Source organism: Chiloscyllium punctatum, chromosome 3 (genome assembly GCF_047496795.1).
Source record: "Chiloscyllium punctatum isolate Juve2018m chromosome 3, sChiPun1.3, whole genome shotgun sequence".
Lineage (NCBI taxonomy): Eukaryota > Metazoa > Chordata > Chondrichthyes > Orectolobiformes > Hemiscylliidae > Chiloscyllium > Chiloscyllium punctatum.
In genome coordinates, this window is record NC_092741.1 from 67,768,114 (window position 1) to 67,789,354 (window position 21,241).

The window sequence follows — 21,241 nt, forward strand, 5'->3', positions numbered from 1 at the left end:
AAACTCGTTATTATGTGACCGAACTACAACAGGATTCAGTGGAGTTACTATATGCAGCATTCATTAATACGACTCTGCACTGTTATCTCACTTACTATTTAGGCAGCAAAATCACTATTAGTGTGTTATTACAGTTTTAATGGGATCTTACAAAATGGGGACACACGAAAGGGGAAAGTGTTCTGTTTAATTATGTACAGAAATTTAGTAACATTCTACTGTGTCGTTACCAAATGTAAGTTCGAACTCATGGAGTTATTTCAGATTTTAGAACCCTATAGCAGAAAATGTGAACAAACTTACTCAGAAACTTTCACAAAAAAAATAGATTTGGTGAACAGCAAATCTTCAAAATGTTAAGTGAGTTTATTCGGAAATTCTCGCACAACGCGATGCAACGAAAAGGCGAATACCAAGTGCACTGTACATCATTCAATATAAAAACAAAAAATACACAACATATTGTTCTACTTCACAAAAAAATTATATCGTCTCTGAAATTATATATAGCATTATCACATACTTTCGATTCATGCTCCTAATATGTTTCCTGAAAACATATGTACATAAAGATGATCAGAACAATAATGGATGCCCTATTTTAAATAGTTTAAGTACTAATCTATCAACAAAGGTCCCTTTGTCATGTTTTGCGCGCGTCTTATAGTGCTTTAATACTTGTCCCTTTATAGACGCGACTTCACACAAAATTGAGTAATTGCTCCCAGCTCTACATCATAGGTCACTTTTAGCTTTGTCTGCAAATTAAGTTTGTTGACCCTCATACATTTGCTTAAATGATTGATATTCACTCCGGACCTGTCAAATTATTTGTCACCATGATTTCTAAATGAGGGTCATTCCATTTATTGAAATGTTTCGCTGATATTAACGTTGCATTATGACAAATTACTACATCGACGGATTAAAAACTGAATGGAAGAGCACTGATGATTTATTTTAATCATGCTTGTGATATTGAATTTGAGGTTTTTTTCCACAGATGCTTTCACCTTATTTGTAATTCCATAGTCATTTATTGAGCGACGATCACTTGGCATTCATACATTGCATTAGCCGGAGCTATGAATATTGCTCAGCCCTAATAAATATCCTTTACTATCACAGTCACCGAAAGGCACAATTCCTATCATCTTATGTACAAAATAGACAGGCATTTATAGATGCTTCAAGCATTTTCTGGGGGTTTTTTTTGGCAATTCGGTGTTTACTGGCATCAGTTCTCCAAACTGTTCATTGATCGTTGTTCTTTCCTGAATCTTGATCACTTTGATCATCTGTAAAGCAGACATCTACGTCGCTCTCGTTACTGTGGTCACTTTTCTGCTCAGGGTCGTCGAAAGATGATTCCGTTTTGCTCTCTGTTTTGTGTAGACTTTGCCCCGGGTGCCTTGATTTAACGTGCCTCTCCAAGTCTCTGCGACGGACAAGTACCTTGCCACAGAACTCACACCTGTAAGGCGTGTTCCCCTCCGCGTGCAAACGGATATGTTTGTTTAGGTTGCTGGGATCCCCAAAGGGTCGAAGGCAAACTTTGCATTTTAAAGGTTTGTAGCCTGTGTGTGTCCGCATGTGGATTTTCAGTCCGTATTTCCGGGAGTAGAGTTTCCCACAGTACAAGCAGAGGTGACCTTTTTTGGGCTTGCCACTGGACGTGCTGCTGGTGGACATGGACTCCAGGCGGGACCTGCTCTTTTCTGCAGCGATACTCGACAGTTGCTGCGTGTGCATGGCGATCTCTCTGTCGATGTTGGTAATGGAACCAATTTCGGGGTTGAGAGATGGAGCTCCAAAGTAGGTGACGGATTCGGGGTATTTAATTAGGTTGCCGAAGTGGAACTTTAAGGGGTAATAGGGAGGACTGTACAGAAGCTCGCCATTGTAAACCGTTAAGGGCATAATGGGAATGTTGCATTCTCCTGCGAAAGGTTTACCTCCTTCAAAGGGAGGTATGGAGAACCTCTCAAAGTGAACGCTGGTTGGGATCGGGGTGTAACGGCTAGGAGACAAGCTGGCGTGCAGGCCCCTCTCGACATGTTTGAACGCAGATGTCTCTTCAAAACTGGGGAAGAGAGGGAAGCCTCTGCTCGTGTTGCTGCATGGCCATGCAGGCAGCGGCGGCTCGATGGAATGGACACATTTGGCTGGGTGGGCCCCCGCCATGCTCTCTCCAGAGGAGCGGGGGGATTTCAGACTGCTCACCACTTTACTGAAACCCAGTCCAATTGCTTTAGCGCCGCTGTCCCCGCTTGGATCCGACGAAATTAATTTCGATAATCCCGTGGGTTTAAACGCGGATCTAATCCCGGGGTGAAAGCCCATGGCGTTGACAATTGAGGAGGTGCCGCCGCTGATGGTCGTCAGAGCTCCATGACTCCTGGCTGAATTAACACTCATGTCCAGGGCTCGGTCCTGTTCCTCCTCAGGTCCCACTGCCTTCTTGGTCATAATCATTTTGGCCAAAGCTGGAGACGCAGGTCGCTTAGCCCCTTCTGTCGGGCTGGAGGAGATATGATGGCCGTTTCTTGACGGTGTTGATGAGCTGGATATATCGGCGGTTTTCGGAGATTTGGTGAAAGTCTCTGAAATTCGGCATTGTTCGCTGTTGATGAAGCCCCTGCCGTTGCTCAGAGCGCAGTGGAAGTGGATATGAGCTATTAAAGTGTTCGGATATTTGAACGTTCTCCAGCAGTACCAACAAATATAACGCTCCTCCCCTAAAGAGATGAATGAGAAGAAGACTAAGTTTGCGATAAGGTTGTAAACATTTCCACAAAGAAAACCCACAAATAACATCTATAAGTTCCTGTACCCAAAGGGTACTGTCGAATACAAAAGGGAAACAAAGTTTCCAACTATTACCCATTTCTCAGCAATAATGGACCCAGTGATGCCCATATCCCAAGAACGATCTGAAAAGAAGGCCGTGCGGTTATTAAAATGATGCTTAAACGGTGATAGACTTCTCACGGTTAGAATACACTCCCAACACACCAGCCCAGTTTCTGCGACCCAAGTCGATAACTTTCCAAATTAAATGGTAATAAATGTAAAAGGAAGTCAATGAGGCAAGTGAGCTTGGTTGGATAATTTATATGTAATTCCTAGCCCTGTTATTTCATTATGCAGTTCTCTAAGGAGGAAACGCAAGCCTGACCAGACATTAACAACCTAGACAGTTAATGCTTTGGCCTTTGCAGGCCTTGGAGGTGATAACAGCTGTTCCTTGAAATCATGGGGCGCTTGAAACAATGCACTTGGCCCATCTGTTGATGTTGAAGAAAGGAGGCGTATGGCAAGGAGTTGAACAAACTGGTCAAAGAACAAACTATATATCATAAGCTTCGCATTAAAATCGGAACAATGCCGAGGATATAAACGTGCTATCGGAAGACCAGCAGTCAGTTTAGGTGCTCACAATTGTAACGGGAGAATAACATCGATCTATTCATTTCCAACTTAAAGCACGGTTCTGTATATTGCACAATCATTTTTAACCTTTACCGTTGCTTGATCTTTTTGCTTTATCTTTTTGTGTAAATGAATGCTTTGATTCCTTTCAATTTTTCTTCCTGCAATTCTTTCTGTTTTTTTTCTTAAATTCCGCTCTTTCTCCTCTCTTCCCTTACTTTCCACATCAGTTTCTTTGCTTGCTCCTTTCCAAATAAGGTTCCTTGATGAACGTAGCCTAGCACCATTAACCGTTAGATTTCTTACATTTTGCTGCTCCACCATTCTCACATGTATGCGATGTCAATTGTATTTGTGGTTCTCGAACCAATATTGCACGTATACTTAAAATTTAATCGACTGTTTTCCGGCATTGACGTTAACAATATAAATTATTTCTGAACAGTTGCAAAGATCAAAGTTTGTTCCGAAGCTTTTCAACTGCAAAGATGTCTAAAGGATCAAAATATATCAGTCCTCTGATTATTAGCTAAAAATTAATGCGAATCAAAGGCATTTGGTCTGTTTAATGTATTGATAATTTCGTTTTGATTCTATCTTATTGAACGCATTTAACAAAAGTGTACATCAGATATTTTTGAACCCGGATAAATGGTTCTCATGTGTGTAGTTAAAATACAATATTTGATACTTCATTATTACTTGCTATTTCAAAATCAGCATGAACTCCATCTGTTTACAAATCTAAGAATACAATGGAAACTTGAAACTTAAAAAAACATCTAATTTCGAATGCTTAATTCCAAATCCGTGCCAGCAAAACAGAAAAAAAAATCGATGTACATTTCCCCAAAATATTCAGCTTGTTTAAATGTATTTTACAAAACAAAACTTCGAATAGCTATCTGCTTACAAACTTCAACAAGCAGCATTTAAAGAATTACAGTCTAAGTTCACACCGATAATGTATTGATTAAACATCAGTTCATGCTAGCGCCTTTGAAACGAGTGAACTTTATCCCTGGAACATGAACTGTTCAATATTTGTTTTTATGCAAAACGTTTTCTCAATAATTATGTTGTGCGAAGAAGAAATCGTGAGATCAGATCAAAACACAGAGATTGCATTGCAATATAACATGTTGCGTTACAAAATTTTAAAATGATTTAATTGTTTTAAATTCGTATTAGGTCTAAAATAATCTTTTGAAAAGATTGTTATGCAAGGTGGACAATCAATCAGGTAGAGCATTTCCAATCGAAACTTTAAAATGCAGAGGCAATTAGATTCAGAATTGCTCATCGCGTAGCCCATTCTCTGGCAGATTGAACTGCAAAGCAAGCTAGTTTTAAGAACATAATATCCCAGGTGTGGGCAGACCGTTCAGAAAACAATTGTAGCCTATTGGCATGTCGATTCACTTACTTGCATTCAAAGTCAGCAAGAAACTGGGTGTTATATCGTCACGCTGAAAGTGAAGTGCTTTTTAAGAGTGTTCAGAACAGGTAATGTAAATGATCTCAACATTACTAACGACCAACAGAATAGTGTCCGAAATATTTACTATTGCATTGACATAATTAGTGATGATTTGATTTAATCTTACCTGCTCAGTTAAACTCTTATTGAAATATATACCTGTAAACACTTCAGAAATGAACACATATCCTTTCCAACACTACTTGTTAGCAAGCATCTGTATTATACCACAAAATGGAAAACAATTGTCGTTCTGTTATCTCCTACATCATGCCAGCATCCTGCATATACAATCTATCCACGTTGAACTCCAGGAGGTGGTCTTGATATGATCAGAACTGGAAGCCTGAAGCAAAGGGTCTACTGCTATCTGTTGACTTTGGGAGCGTCTGCAAACCTGACTTGTAATTGCTAAACTGCTTTGGCTGAAGCAATGTCTTCAAGTAATCTTTCCACATTAACTACAACTTAGTTTAGAGACCAAAGAAAAGTGTCGATCCTCCCCTTCCCCCAACCGAGACCACCAGCACCTCTTCCTTTGAAAAATAAGATTAAATAGCTGAGTTCACCAGTGGATCTCTTGCTATTAATCCTTTGAGGAATGCAATGTTGCATCCACGCAGAGTTTGGAATCAGGACTCCTTTCAACATTCCGATCTGGTATAAATAGCATCTATCCTAGACGTGAAATCGTGGAATGTTCATAAACTCCATTTTTGAATATTTCAACTATAAATTATCTACTATTTGTTTGATCAATTGTTCCTCTACGAAACACAGTTAGAATTTAACTGGAGTAATAATATAAATCAAAACAAACTGCAATGAAACAATATCCAAAGTTCCTCCAAACGTCTGTACTGTATGTTATATTGTGTTAGCTCTTTAATCTTACCTTGTCCCTAAATATGACCTGCATATGAATATACGAAATAAACTGCAATCATGCGAACATGGATTGTGTTAAGTTCTGGAAAAATGTACATCTATCTTATTGTTATGGTTCAAGTCTTTCTATCAATTCGAAAATCGGTTTGTGCAGCGGTCAATAAATACAAAGGTATATAACTTCAAAGAACTGTTGTGATAAAATGGTGACCTGGTAACTATTTCGGTCTATTTTGCAATTCGAATCAAAGAGGTATGTTTTTCTCCCATTGAGCCTTTGCTAAGTTTTGCCAAGTTCATCATTATAGAAATGCTGAATACATCTCTCCGACAGATTAGTAGAAATCCGTTTTAATTAGTTAAAAAGACTTTTGCCATGCTAACATTTTCAATCGTATTCTTAAATTCAAACCTGAGCAACGAACTATATATTTGCAGTGCTTTTCCTCTTCTACTTTAAGGTGAATAGAACCAAGGACTATCTGCTCAGAGGAGATGTTCAGTTGTTCGACGTCAACATTGTACTAGTGTGTCATTAATTGCTTCTGCCGGTGGGATAGAAACGTTCTTCATTCACAACACGACTCAGTCAGTCAGATTCAAACCTCAGGTTTGGTGGCAGAAGCTGAACGTAGCAACTTGCCAGCGATCGACAATCCATTTCTTGCAAATATAAGTTATTATGCTATTTGGTTGAGGCATATTGTATTATCCCAAATGTTTATCGAGTTCATCTTAGTTCTTTGAATACACTGTGCCAATATTTTGATTCTCGTATCGCAACAGGATTGTAGAATAAATTAATGTGTGTAATTTACTGCTTCTTACGGGTCGGCAATGAATTTAATTCTCACCCACCCCCGCCCCCAGATCCATTGACAGCTCATTGCAATCAATTTTTAAAAATTCACAGAAAGTGGCACACCAACTGGCACTCTCAAAATTCCAGTTAATTCGGCCAAGCAGAAAAAATGCAAAATAATTTACCAAGCAGTAGTCTGTAAACGCACATGCTGCGTGTCACTGGGGAAACACGGACTTCACAACATTCAAAATGATCAATGCAACGATTGCAGCACTTTCATTTTTACAAATAGTAAGCAAGTGAACTAACTTGTCGAACGACATTTAAAAGGACCCACGGAAACATTAAGGTCACGCATAGCATATTTGCATAAATCGCAGATTACTCCAACAATTTTAGGATTGGGCATTTGAAACATTCATTGGTTCATCCACGGTAACAACTCGAACAGCAAATTTCGTTATCCATTAAGAGAAAATGTAATAACTATAATTGTTAATCATACTTTTCGTTATACAGCGACAACTCACTGAAATCCTGTAATAAGCCTAGATGTTTGAATAAATATTGATGACTATCACTCTGCCTTCACATATCAACTATATCCATGTTCACAGGTACCTTATCTTTACAAGCAATCTGTGTTTATATTGCCCACACATGATGCACCTTTGCTTTTACGTACATAAATATTTCTGCAGAAAAAATCTTTCAACCAAGTTACCTAGAAATGTTATTTAATTAAATGCATATTTTTCAAACTAAAATGTTTTCAGCGCTCCTTTATGCTCTTATCCAGTGACACTCAGGTACTAATTCCTACCTTTCTCATCGTGTGTCGGTGTGGCTGTTGTTGGTATATCGAACCACTGAGCCAGAGTGCTGGAATACCATGCTGCTAACTCCTCCCCAGGCTGGATATCCCTCAGCGTTCTGTAAAAGATCTGCGGAGGAGAGCAGATACAGTCATCTAAGGATACTTTATGATTTACTCTTTTGTGATATACACTGTTAGTTTGAGTTCTTTATTTTAGAAAAGACAAACCATGCCAGAAAGGTCATGTAATGTACCTGTCCCCCAGGAAGGTCAGTGATCGCTTCCAGGTTCTGCTCTTGAATGTGTCTGGCAGCTCGGATTAACTCTATCCATTCCGGGACGGAGTCGCCAGCTTCATCAACCAAATGCCCTCTGACAAAGCGTACCTGAAATACATCCCCAGAACCGCAATTTAGGAAAGGTCCTTCTAATTTTATTGCGTTATTTTTCAACGCTCTTTTAATTCGCACGCAGTGATTTCACTTGCCTAGTCTGCTTGCAACAGAAGCAATCCCCATCACGTTATGTAGTTACATTCAGAAAGGGCAAAGGGTATCTTTTCAAAAGATCTAAAACTAAATTAGAAATCTGACGTTTTGGACGAAAGGCGTGCATCACTTTAAGTCTTGTTTGTTATTGATTTAGCAATCATTAATATGCTAGGCAGATTGCGCGGTTGAAAATTGGAATTAAAATTATCGAGTAAAAATTCCATGCTATGCTAAAGAAAAAGTGATCCGAAGATATCTGGCAGTGAGCTGATTCCGCGACAAATTATAATGACTGTGGGGAAGTTGGGAAAACATAGCTTTGCATAAGGCAGAAAAAAATTGTTTGATAGAAGTTGCATCTAACAGTTTCCGTTTATTCCATATCGTTGGAAATATTTTTTAAAATCACACCTTTGAATCTTCAGTTATTTCTCAAATGCGTCTGGTTCAATTAAAATTTAATTTGCCCACGTATTAAGAATTCAGGGAAAGCGATTAAACTTTAAAAGGACAACAATGAAAAAGCCTTGTTTTGTTTATCAATAAAGCGTCAACTATAAATTCGCGTTGAAAAGCATGCACAAAGTAGACTATTTTCACGCGGTTAATATAGGCATCAGTGTACAAAGAGCTCCCATTGACACATGTTTTACTGACACCTGTTCACTTTTGGCAATTGACCGATTGGATAATTGAATTTTAAGGAGCAGCCGGCCTTATCTCCTCACTTATTTTACACCTTACATTATGTTCGCTAATAAACATGCTGGCTTCTAAACAGATAACCCCCAACTAACAGACGTTGAAATATTCTCTATGCAGCGAACTGGCCAACAAAACATTGGGGTGGGGTGGATCAATTGCAGCCATTGAGAGTCGCTTGGGGAAAGTGAACTGTAATTAGGCAGAGCGACTATTAGCACAATCGAAACCGACGAGGAATAAATAACATGGCTCGTCAGAGCGTGTAGTGAGGTGGGGGGGGGGGGGGGGGGAGGGTGGGGGGGGGGGGTGCGGAGGGGGAGAGGGTTGGTTAAAAAATCAAAAATCTGACCATGACATACGAAACGACATCTGCACCTGTTTAAGGAGGTCCATGAGAAAATGCGGCGTTGGACAGTGGAAACAATCAACCTGAATAACACTATCTGGTCTGTATGTTTCTGTTACCAGACACACACAAACACAATCATGTTCGCAGTTAAACTACATGAATCGTGATTGTGAAAATGCGGTTCAACTATTGATAACTAACTACAACAAGAGGAAGCACTGTCTAGTTAATAACAACTTGTTCTTCTCAATTTCACTGCTAAATGTGTATTAACTGAAAATAATCCAATGGTTTATGATTCGATTAATTTAACCACACTAAAGAAATGATACCTGGATGTGCAAGAACACGATTTATACCAAGAAAGGGATTACTAAAATTCCAGCTATAAGCATGCAAGATCACTTACAATAAGCATTCTCAATCTCTCAACAAAAGCAGAAGACGATCATTAATAGAAGCCTGGCCGCGCTATTAATTGCAGTCCTATCAAACACGAATGCAGGAATTGGATCCAATTGAAGCAGTTTGTCAATAACTCGGACAGAAGTTATCAGACTATGGTAATTCCCAGGAAAATGCAATTAGCTAACAATTAGCGAGCAAGTGATGCAATTAGACAACCTAAAGCAGCGCTCACAGATCCTAAAGATTATAGACTTGTTATTTTGTCCAGTGATATCCTTTCATAAAGAATTGGCCTGTAGTATCGTTTTGCTTGTTTAATTATTTGTGAAAAAAATAACACCTCGCATTTTTCGCAGCTGCTACGAAACTACCAACTGATTCGAAGTTCCCAAATTTACAAACTACTAGGGGAACATTTGTATTTGAAATATTAACAGTGATGCAACGAAAACTGTTACCTTTTTCCGGTTGAAATGCTCCTTGCGATCGGACATATATTTTCCCAGCCTAAAAATGCCCTGCACAGGACCCAAGCGCAGACCGGCTGGGATGGTGCTATCCGCGGTCACGGTGATCGCCGAGCTCCGGGGGGTTTGCATGGCTCCGGGGATACAAGGGGGAGGAAAAGAAGGAGCGAAGGAAGAGGGATGGATTGACAGCGAGATGAGACAGATGAGAGAGAGAGAGAGAGAGAGAGAGAGATGGACACAGACTGGTCTCCGCCTGCAAAATGACGCGATGGAGTCCGTGCGCTGCGCTTTTTCTATCCAAAGGGGGGAACGCTGCGTTGCAGCAAAATGCACAGAGTGCCTCAGTTTGGTGAGAGAGTTTTGGTGCGATCACAGCTGCAAGTCACAGCCAAGAGGGTCAGAGAGACACACATGGAGACTTTCCCTACCCAACTGAATAATGAAGTGCTCGAAATGGCCAGGAACAATGGCCCAGGCGACCTTCCCATTCCTAAAATCCAATTTGTCAAGGGCGCAAAAAAGGCGATTGTGAATCAAAGGTCTGGCGGGACCATTAATCGTCAGCTTGTGTTATTGTCCGGTCGACAGTTACGATATTTTAAGTGACAAATTCACTGTATAATTTCTCCATAAATTTTGCCTTCTTTTATTGCGACCAACAAAACTTTGGGAAAATAAGTGACTAAAGTTAAGTCTACTTGGCTGATTCTTTTCAGGTTAAATATACTTCAAAGATTTTACTCTCCCCTTGCTTTTTTTTATTTTCTCAGAGGAGTGGATCTCAGTTAAACAAAGAGAGCAGGAATGTTTGGAGGACTTGTTAACTTCTATTGATTCGGCGTGTGCCGCATAGAAACGGGGCAGGTACTTGATGGTAAAACACCAGAAGAAAAGTCGCTACCGGCTCAAGATAATCGCCATCTACATTTGTCCAGCAATCCAGTTAAAGTCCTGGTCCGTACAGTGGGGAAAATTATTTAAGCCCATTGATTCCAAGTAACCTTTGCCAATACTGGGCGATTCCAAAGTCTGTTTTGATACTCTGATTGGCAAATTCAGAGTGACCCGCGTTGTTAAAACAAACAGGGGTTGTATCAATTCAGCTTTCCTTGTCCAGTTCTTAGAGTGGCAATTACAAGAGCTCGAATTTTAATCCCCCTTTGCTTTAGTAAAACATTGTCCTTCTACAGAATTAGAAAGCTTGAGGTGACATCTTATCCATTTGAAAATCAGTTGCAAAACAAAACACTGATTTTCTTCCTCAATGTTTACTTATGATTGTATCAGGAATATTTTCAAATCTAGCCGTTTTAGACAAGAAATAAAATGCCCTGGTTATAAACATTTTCCACTTGAAGATTTGAAAAAAAATGTTCGAGGTCATTGGAACGATTCTTATCATTTGGTGGTCAGGAAGTGAAATGATGTTTGAAAAAGCGAAATAAATCATTCAGCTGTTTAACCTTCTGTTGAAAGTAAACCCGTCTCTCCATCTGGAAGGCTTATTAAAATTACGTTATTTATATTTCATGACTAAGAAATATATTATTTCCTTATTTACAATAAGATGCAACAAAATGCGTTCTGAATTGCTAACAGACAGAACTACCTGTGTTGTGGTTCACGTATTTAAATTAAGGATGTGTTCCGTGCACTATACGGAAACAGAATAAGTTGTTTTATTCTTTTAAAGGTATAATTTATATTAATATTTGATATAATCAACAGTAATCTTAAGGCGGGTGCAATTTAATAACACGGAAAGGCAATGCAATGATCCTTTGATAACTTACTATATATCATCCTATTAATACAACGTCTGTGGGCAGCTTGAGATCTATTTTATAAAGTCGCATATAGTATAATAAATTTATTTCATACACTTGGAGAAAGTATGGATAATCTGTGTCCAGATTTAACTCATAGAGTTGAAATGCAGTAACATTGATAGATTCAAGCATTGTCAATGACCCTAAACGTTGCCACTGGATTGCATGTGTTTTATTGTGAGTGATACCAGAACGGTCAACTATCCTTCGTGTAATTGTTTCTCCGCCGATTTCACCATGTAGAAGGGACTTTGTTTGCTGCAGATGAAAAACAAGTTTTAGAAATGTTATTTTGCAAAATATTTGCCTTTTTGTAAGGAGCTAAAATCTTAATCATCGGCGTTTGTAAAGATGAGATTAATTTGATATAATCAACAGGCATATAATTACCAGTACAGATTTCTTCGAACAATGAAACAAATCATATGGATTCAATTGTTAACCATACATCAAAACCTAGGACGTAGAGAAGTATTTCTATGGATTTCGCCAACGTCGAAAAAATTACAATTTATTAGGAATTGCATATTAATACATTTTTGGAAAGAATTCTTAGCTCTCTTTGCATTCATTGTTATATCAACATTGGATTTAATATATCAAATGACAATACAGGACTACAGTTCTGTGTGCGTGAAGAGAAGTTTTAAAAAAAACAGGACTTGACCTCTTTGATATGTCTTCATTGGCATTTCTCTCAATGGCAGAAAAAGGAACAAGAAGTTCGGGGCAATAAATTTAAGCCATGAACATGCCCCTGTAACCTCTGGCCTGGCGACTTTAGGATGACACCAAGTTAAATTGGGCAAGCAGAGGTAGATGGCTTTGGACTGCAAGGTACCCCATTGCTCCATTTATGGAGCCTTTCCATACTTTATTTAATGATCTCAAAGCGTGAACGACACGCGAACAATTTTATCAATAGGACCATGTAAAATCTGACTGGGAGGAAAGTTATTTATTAATGTCCGCCAATTGTGACTGGTTCCCAGCCACTGAAAATAAAGAGCCCTGCTCTGAAATCATTCACCCTAGCACAGTACTTTTCTTCCACTGTGGCTCAAAGATGCACTTTTCCAAGTGAAATAAAATTGGCCAGAGAAGAGGGAAGAAACACGTTTTCTTTTATATTTTCCTCCAAAAGAAAGAAAAAATAAAACGCAAGGGTGAAACCAATCTAATGTGTCCACTGGAGCAGGAGCCAGAATGAAAGCTGGGGTGTTAAAAGTAAAAGCAGTGTTCGAAGCAAATGGGATGGAAAATTAAATGAAATTAAATAGCTTGAACGACTGTATTGTGTCTTATAAAAGGACACATTAATTACATGGTTTCAGCTTTATTCCAGGACAATGTTGTGGACTGGGAGATAATCAAAACATTCCAGGGCTCGCTGTCACAGACTTTTAACTGGCGACAAAACAATATTTCGCCCGCATTAACGAAAGATGATCGGTTTGCACCAAAATATAGTTTGATACGAATTCCTGCATCAGCTTGATCTCTTTTGCGCGTGCCGTTGAACTGTCATTGCCATCAAGTAACATTTTTGGCATAATGTTCTTTTTGATTTAACAGGTTGCCCGATAATCAGCCATGAATGTTGCAGAACAACAGACGTCCAGAGCCACAGCAGCCTGGGCCAATGTCCCACCAGGGAGCTCCATTCAACACATCAAAATGCTTCTGGCTGGAGAAGGTTCAACATTACTTTCAAACCAGCATGAATGCCTGTATATAGAGCCAACTTAATTATGGGCAAGCAGTGGGATAAACAGAAGTTTTCGCAAACTCTTGTGCATAAGGGATTTTCTTTTTAAAAATTATCTTCGGGAAATTTTGTTTATGTATAATTTCTATCGGGGTTCTTCAATTTTTAATATAAAAAGCAAATAAAAGTTGTGTATTAATTACAATTGCATCCAACGTTAGGTATTTTGATTTCACAGATTATTATTACTCTATTTGTGAGCAAAGAGTATTATTGGAAGTACCAAAGGTATTCAATGTATTCAGAAGCGAAAACTCTATGGGATGTATGGGGAACGCCTCCCTATTGTAGCCTGACGCGGTAAGAAATAGCGCCAATAGGAAATAAATCCACCGTGAATTGATGTTATTCTTTGTTTTCATTTTTACATTAAGTACAGCGGTATAAACAGAAACAATAACAAACTTTGATGGTGGCTAGGCATTTATTAAAATTATGGCAAAATTGCGATTATTAAAGGATCCCACCCAATGACCTACTTACAAATTAAACATAATAATTTGCCCATTCGAATTATCTTATCTAGGTTGTCCTTGTTTATTTTCCCGTATAAGTGAAGCCAATCTAAACTTAAGATTTTAAAATCCCTATCTAAGGTTGAAGATATCTTTATGCCACGATTTCAGTATGCAAGAAGTCAACTGCCCCCTTTTTTAAACTGAATTCTCCAACTTTTACTTCATTTTCGGTTGATGTGGTGAAGATAAAAGGCGAGAGACTTGTGGCTGAATTGAAATGTTTCGGTGTACCTTATAAATTCATACCTTTTCTCACTCGATCGCATTAGAATGAATTCTCCACTCAATTCGATTTTCCTTGCTGTTGGGCACATTTAGGAGAGAGTCTATTTATGAAGTTCATTTCTAGGCAAATGAATTCAGAGCCTGGGCCTTATGAATAGGACCGTGTGTCAGCCGCCCCTAATTGGGATTAAAGCACTCGGGACCATATGCACAGAGTGACAGAAATTCTCAGGTCTCATTGTATAACAGGACAAGATCAGTAACCAGCCAATTTCCAACCACCCTTCTGAATAACATAGCTGCTTACAATACAGTCTAAAGGCTTATTTGTTGGCATACCTAGGCCGTTTTTTTTCAAAGCTATTGAAAAAAAAATCAAAAATAAAATCACCTTATGAATAAAATATACTAGCGTTTTATTGTTTCTATATTAACTAAATATTGACAAAATAGCAAAATATTTTTTCACAATATCGTGAAAAGTACAAAGCAATTATTTCAACATACTAGCCTTAGAAATTAAGATACTGCTAAATGAATCCATATGCACAGAAGCTTTTATTTGTGTTGTATGGAGATGAAGCAAGTTTGCTCGAAATGGTTAGAAAGGATGTTTGAAGGAACAATAATTTTGTGTAGTTTCTGCTCGAAATGTTGATTGCCGCTCTTTTTTCTCTAACAAACTAAGGTTTTGGAGACACGAACTACGCTATTTGATACTCTTGTCATTTACAAAGTTTGTAGAGTTGGGGAACTGCTCAGAACAGAACGACTTGCTTTCAGAGCCTTGCTTTGAGTAGCACATGTCTGAGAAGACGAACAAAAGGAACCGCAGCCTTTTAAATGTCAGTACGCTGTAGACCAATAAACAAACCTGATTATGCCTTGCAACTTGAATGACATGCAAGCGTTCTAAATGGGGCCTGGTAGTTTTTCCAAAAAGTAACTTGGAAAACCACGAAGTTTGTCACAGATTTTTATTCTATGTGTCTGGTGTATAATTAGATGGGGCTGCTTTGGCCAATGCCGTTATTTGGTCTGTAATAAGTGCAACGTGAAATGTTTTAAAACGTAAGTGTAAATTGCATGAGGGCAATTATATCAAATTTTAGGTAATTGTGAGATCTGGTTCCTCGGGCTCTTTGATCATCTTGAGTGACCTTAAGGTGTACAGCTACATGCAGAGAAGTGTCATACCTATCAGATAGTCCCATACCCGGTTAATATCAGTACCCTTCCCCTTCCCAATTACAAACAATATTATATCATTACACTGAAAATAAAATACTGCTGGCGCGAACATCTATAGGACACGTGAATTTCAGGAACTGGTAGCTGGTGTGAGATGCAAGTTCTGTTCGCTATGGTTACAATCATTTGAACAATCGATACCCTGAATAGGATACGTCCATGGTACAATACTTTTAAAATAAGGGGAAACAAATGACCCAGGCACGTTTGGTCACCGAGACAGGGATGTCAATTCCAAGTACGGTTCATAAAAATATGAGATTTAAATGATGTATTTTCATGCATTGGTGATAACTATAAATTAGTATGATTGCACGTACTCTGGATGCAGCACTGTGTATTATATCATTGTTATCTAATTAAAGATTAAAGATAAAATCCCGTGTTTTAAAGATTTGCAAAAATAAAATTAGCATGGTCTGCGTTACCGTCAGGGCGAGGTTCCAGTACATTCACGGAGCGGAATGGGGGGTGTTAGTATAAATGACTGCATGGATTTATACGAAATTAGTTCGAAGACGTGACTGCTGGGCTACGTATTCAGTGTGCACTCCAACTGAATGTTGATAAAGGTGGAACTGTTGTATCAAAATGTTGTTCGTAGGCCTTCCATATTCCGCAGGCAAGAATAGTAAGTTGTCAAAGCTTTGTACAGTACCGCAACTCAATTTTAATAATCAGTTCAACACCTAATCAAAGAAAAAAACAAATCACTTAACAAAAAAAAACTCAATTTTGCACGGACGAATTACAATTCAGAAATGTCCCGCTGGCTGTGAGTGAAATTTGGCGGCGAATTGAGCATTTTCAGTGTGCTGAGCATAACCTATCGGATAATTGGAGGAAATTTTATGCTTGAATAAGGATCTTGTATTTAACAATTATGCTTGGATCAGGAATTCTATACAATATGAGTGAATGGGAAGTGGTTTGGTGCTTCAGAATTGCATGCTGAATCAGAATTAGGCGCGGATCACGCATGCTTTATATGTGTTTACGTGTTTTGCGTTTTATCTTATTTAGTTGCATATATAGATATGGTAGTTCTGTGAATGATGAGAAATCGACTATAATATGTGAGCTCCATGCGTGCAATGCGAAACCTGCAGTAATTTGATATTGATAACATTACATTATAGTTTTCTTTACATTTTATAAAATCAGAAACGCTGATTCCCATCTTGTCTGTACATGAAAGTGCATCAATATTTCTATGAGCTCTCTATGTGTTGGTGGTAAACATTTTGTTGTGTTATATTGTAAACTTTATGCGGAACCTGCGTGCAAGGAACACAAAATGTAGTTGTGTTAATCATGTTCATCTTATACGACATTTGGAGTATTGTTAACAGTATTGGTGACCATATGTGTCAAAGGATATTAATTCACTGGAGCATTTCAGAGCATTTTTACGAAACTAATACCTGGAATCAATGGATGACTTTATGCAGAAGGTCTATGCAGACTAGACCTGTATCTACTGGAGTTTAAAAGTGTCTGAACCGTTATTGGTCAGATCATTTGAATGGGTACATAAATAGTAAGACTTTGGAGGGATATGGCCAAGTGCTGGCAAATGAGACTAGATCAATTTAGGAAATCTGGTCGGCATGGACGAGTTGGACTCAAAGGTCTGTTTCCATGTTGTACATCTCTATGACTCTATGACTCTGAGTGAATTTTCAAAACATCTAAGAGCCTGAGTGGACTCGACCTGATGGATTTCAAAAAGATGTTTAGTATCCTAAAATAGGGGGTCTTAGTTTGAAAAAAAAAAGAGCTATTCATTTAAAACAGGAATAAGGAAAAGTTTCTCTCTCTTTCAGAGAATTGTGGATCTTTGGAATTTCCTTCCTAAGAATTTTTCAATATTTTAAGGCAGAGATAGACATTTAATTACCAAAGGAATGGAAGACTACTAGGTATATGGAGGAATATAGATTTGAGGTTACAATCACATTAGCCTTGATCTTGCTGAATGGTGGCGCAGGCTCGAGGGGCCGAGTGGCTTTCTATTCTTCCTTGTTCCATGTTCATACTTAAGTAAAAGTCCCTTATTGCATAGGAGGATCTTTTTCAAGAAATGTTGAATGGAAGACCTTTTAAAACGGAGATGAGGAGAAACTTCTTCAGCCAGGGAGTGGTGAATCTATGGAACTCACTGCCACAGAAGGCCTGGAGGCCAGGTCATTGAGTATAGTTAAGACTGAAATAGATAGGTTATTGATTGTCAAAGAGGTCAAGGGTAACGGGGAGAAAGCGGGAGAATGGGGATGAGAAACATATCCGCCATGAATGAATGGCGGAGGAGACCCGATGGACTGAATGGCCTTAATTCTGCTCATATATCTCATGGTCTTATGGTCTATTCTATTTCAGATACAACTGTTTTTAATGTAAACGTTTCGAATAGAATTAAGTTACACAGAAAATGGACCCAAAGGTTAAATGACACACGATGATGCATTTACATCGCCACATTTCTCCGAACCAGTAAGTTAGACAGCTGGTGCAAAGTAAATTCACTTCTTTTTGATAGAGTACAATATTACAATATTACAATATTGCTTAAGTCCTTTCTGGGTATCTCAGCAAAACGCAAGTTTTTAAAATGTAGCTTCCCCCAACCAAGCAAGTTGAACAACTTGCAATTGATTATGTTCAATTATCTTACCAGCAGTTTATCTCGAAATAATGTATTTGATAATTGAGATTCGAAAATACATTGGATATATAAGACGCCGGAGAATTTAAAGAGCTGCGAATTTTTGAGCAAAATGGCTTTTTTTTAAAAAAAAAGTGCTGTTGCTTATTGAGGCTAGTAAGAAGAAAATTTTATTCCGTTTCAGAAATGAGATTTTTACTCTGGGTCAGACCTGACCTTAAATTTACTGAATAAGGATATTGTGAACTATCAATGGGGCACCACAGAAGAAATGGAGTTAGATTTCCTCTAACTCTGACCTGTAGGCAGATAAATGTATTTCCAAAAGGAATCTCTGCTCACTGACAATGAAAATCCAGCTAATACCGCCGTTGCATTTACAGTTGGGATCACTAATCCAATGTTGGGGAACCTTTGTAAAAATGAAATGTTGAATTGACCTAAATGAAAGCATATGGGGAATCTTTTGAGTTAAATTAGTCAGTCTTTGTGCAATTTCTGGGCAGAAGTTGTCAGGTTTTGGTGAAACATCAGGTCCTGCGTGGCCTGGGGACCTTGAATAAGATCCCTTCTCTCTCACTCTCTCTGTCTTCAAACGGAACTGCATGGGTTGCAGGACACCGAACATGAAAGCAAGTTTCCTAGCATTTGAAATATTACTCTCCCCTCCAAAAAAAAAGTCGTAAATTACTCCCTAAACTTTCACCCTTTGAATCACCTGCCTTCCTTGACCAAATGTTATTTCTCATAATTGTAATAACAGTGCACTCGGGCAAACTCTAGGGGTGGCATTGTAAAGATACACTGCCAATCGAACATGTGATGAAGTACAGGTTGTCAAGAAAAAGCAAATGGAGACAAAACATAAAAGGTAAAGAAAATCGGTTAGATTTGGATAACGCGATTTCATCCTTCTCCCCTTTGTAAATTGAGAGTTGTCACCGATTTAAGAGCTATTCACACACCGTCTGTGGGACTTGATGACACGTTGTAAACTCTGTCAACAATTGGAAACGTCATTCACATAAATCGCCTGGTCAGGTGGGAAATCCTTTGGTCATGACATTGCACGCATAAATAAAGTTAGATCTACCTTGGAGGGGATCAATATTATTTGCTATTTTATCCCAGAAACTGATGGAAATACTGATTTCAGATATTAGTAGAAATCTTTCCGACTTCAAACTACTGACTTGCCGCTTTTGTAGACACATGCCAGGGTCTGAGATGTGAAACCGCCGGGCGCTGCGACGCTGTAAGGGCGGAGTGTGACCGAAGGGGTGTGTCCTGTGTCCACGCTGATGTGGACTCTCCCCTCCAGGGGCAAATTAACGAGATACTTCGAATCTGCGGAACACCTCATTGGCTCGGAGGGAGCTCCGTTCAAAGTTTCCCTTCAAGCTCATTAGCATAGCTCAAGATAAACACGCGAATCAGCGCATGCAACCTAATGAAGTGTTACCAATTAGTGTCTGACAGTAGGTATTTTCCAGCATCATGGAGAAGTAGGATTGTCAGAAAATGGGCCATTCTTCATAACCATTTCTGTTTTTACATTAAACTTGGCCTGCGTTGACTTATATGAGAACTTGTATGTGCGACATGTATGAACTAAGGCGAATACATCACGCTTTGCAGTAAATACCTGGTTTGAGACTGATTTAAACTGAACTGGAAGTCACTGGAGGGAGAAACGGAGGCGGTCAGGCTTCAATGGAGTTCTGCTCGCACCGGTTCCGGTGACCAACACTGGCTTCGTGTTTCTACAGGGAACCGAGAACCTGGAGACCGCGCGAGGTCCAGCCGCCACCAAATGGGCACAATCGGCAGGTACTCGCTGCTCCAGAACCTGGGCGTGGGGCTAGTTTTGTGCCCAGGGTTTTCTTTGCTCCAGTTGAGCGATCGGGAGTTCTGGGCGCGAATTACTTGCACTCAATTTTTTTTCAGTCCTACCTCAATAGCATTTCAGTGCCTGAAACCCGCTGATAGAGAAGGTTTATGAATGCTTGGGTCGTTCGCAATGTGAGAGCTGTAACTTTGTCCAATTAATTGAGATTTTAACCTAAAACAGAGTACAGTACTTCAACAGTTGATAAAGGAATGTACGAACATTCCTTTGTTGAAGGACTGAAATCATGTCGGGCGCTGCCAGCCTGGAACTGTTCGCTCACACTTGGTGCCCGTCCATTCTTGCAGAGGGCATGGCATAGAAAGGCAAGTTACCTCTGCGCTTTGCCTGTATGGGGGTTGCTGGTCGATGGGCTGATGGAGAGAAGGGTGTGTTTCTTTTCCCCTAACGAGTGGCAAAGAGACACCAGACCCTCAGGCCGACCCGGACTGAGATAACAGCTGCAGGTAAGTGCAATGCCCTGGGTAACACAGCAGGCAGAGCAGCGCAGGAAGAAGCTTAATAACCTGCAGCAAAGGTATGTGCCACCATTTTCTCTTTGCTGCCCCAGATTCTGTCACTTGCATATACTTCTCACAAAGGCTTAGGGACTACAGCTCTCACTATTAGTTGGAACGTGAGCACTCAATGGCTGCTCGCTTATGCACTTACACATTATTTGACCCCCCCCCCCCCCACGCCCCCCTTTATCATATTAGAGGAAGAAAGGGCCACAACCGGGTTGAAAGGGCCATCTCTAGCCGTGTGGCTGGGGATGTGTGTGTTGCGGGGTGGGATGCAGCAGGCAGGCTTCTCACTGCACAGACATGAGGACATTATACTTAATTAGCTGGGAAAGTCAGAAGTCAGTTGACAGGAGGTTATAGTCCAACATATTTATTTGAAATCACAAGCTTTTGGAGCATTGCCACTTCACCTAACAAAGGGGCAATGTTCCAAAAACTTGTGATTTCAAATAAACCTGTTGGACTATAACCTTCTGTCATCTGACTTTGTTCACCCCAGTCCAACACTGGCACTTCCGCATTATGGTTGGGGAAGAGCATATTTACTGTTGTGGGAATGTTGAGACATCAATGGATGACTGATCTCATAAGATTCATTCCACTATATTGTTCTCTCGTTACCATCAATGCTAATTAATTCTGAACCTGCATATCTTATCTGGCTAACACTCTCAAAGTGCCCAGCTTCCCCATCACTTGTAATGCGAAAACTTGCAGAAGTTCCA

At 39.4% G+C, this 21,241-nt stretch overlaps 1 protein-coding gene across 1 annotated transcript; it reads right to left on the bottom strand.

Annotated features, from left to right (window-relative positions):
* Positions 1-370: 370 nt before the first annotated feature.
* prdm13 (PR domain containing 13) lies at positions 371-10,091 on the bottom strand. Its single transcript, XM_072554712.1, has 4 exons — positions 9,834-10,091; positions 7,677-7,808; positions 7,429-7,549; positions 371-2,738 (listed from the first exon to the last, which is right to left on the bottom strand). Exons 1-4 carry the CDS (start codon positions 9,972-9,974, stop codon positions 1,255-1,257), a joined length of 1,878 nt encoding a protein of 625 aa, XP_072410813.1. The 5' UTR covers positions 9,975-10,091; the 3' UTR covers positions 371-1,254.
* Positions 10,092-21,241: the final 11,150 nt, after the last annotated feature.

Coding starts and splice junctions, on each gene's coding strand:
- prdm13 (XM_072554712.1), bottom strand. CDS start 9,974: ATGCAAACCCCCCGGAGCTCGGCGATCACCGTGACCGCGGATAGCACC. Junction 7,809..9,833: donor AGCATTTCAACCGGAAAAAG/GTAACAGTTTTC, acceptor GATGTATTTCAG/GTACGCTTTGTCAGAGGGCA. Junction 7,550..7,676: donor CTGACCTTCCTGGGGGACAG/GTACATTACATG, acceptor TCTCCTCCGCAG/ATCTTTTACAGAACGCTGAG.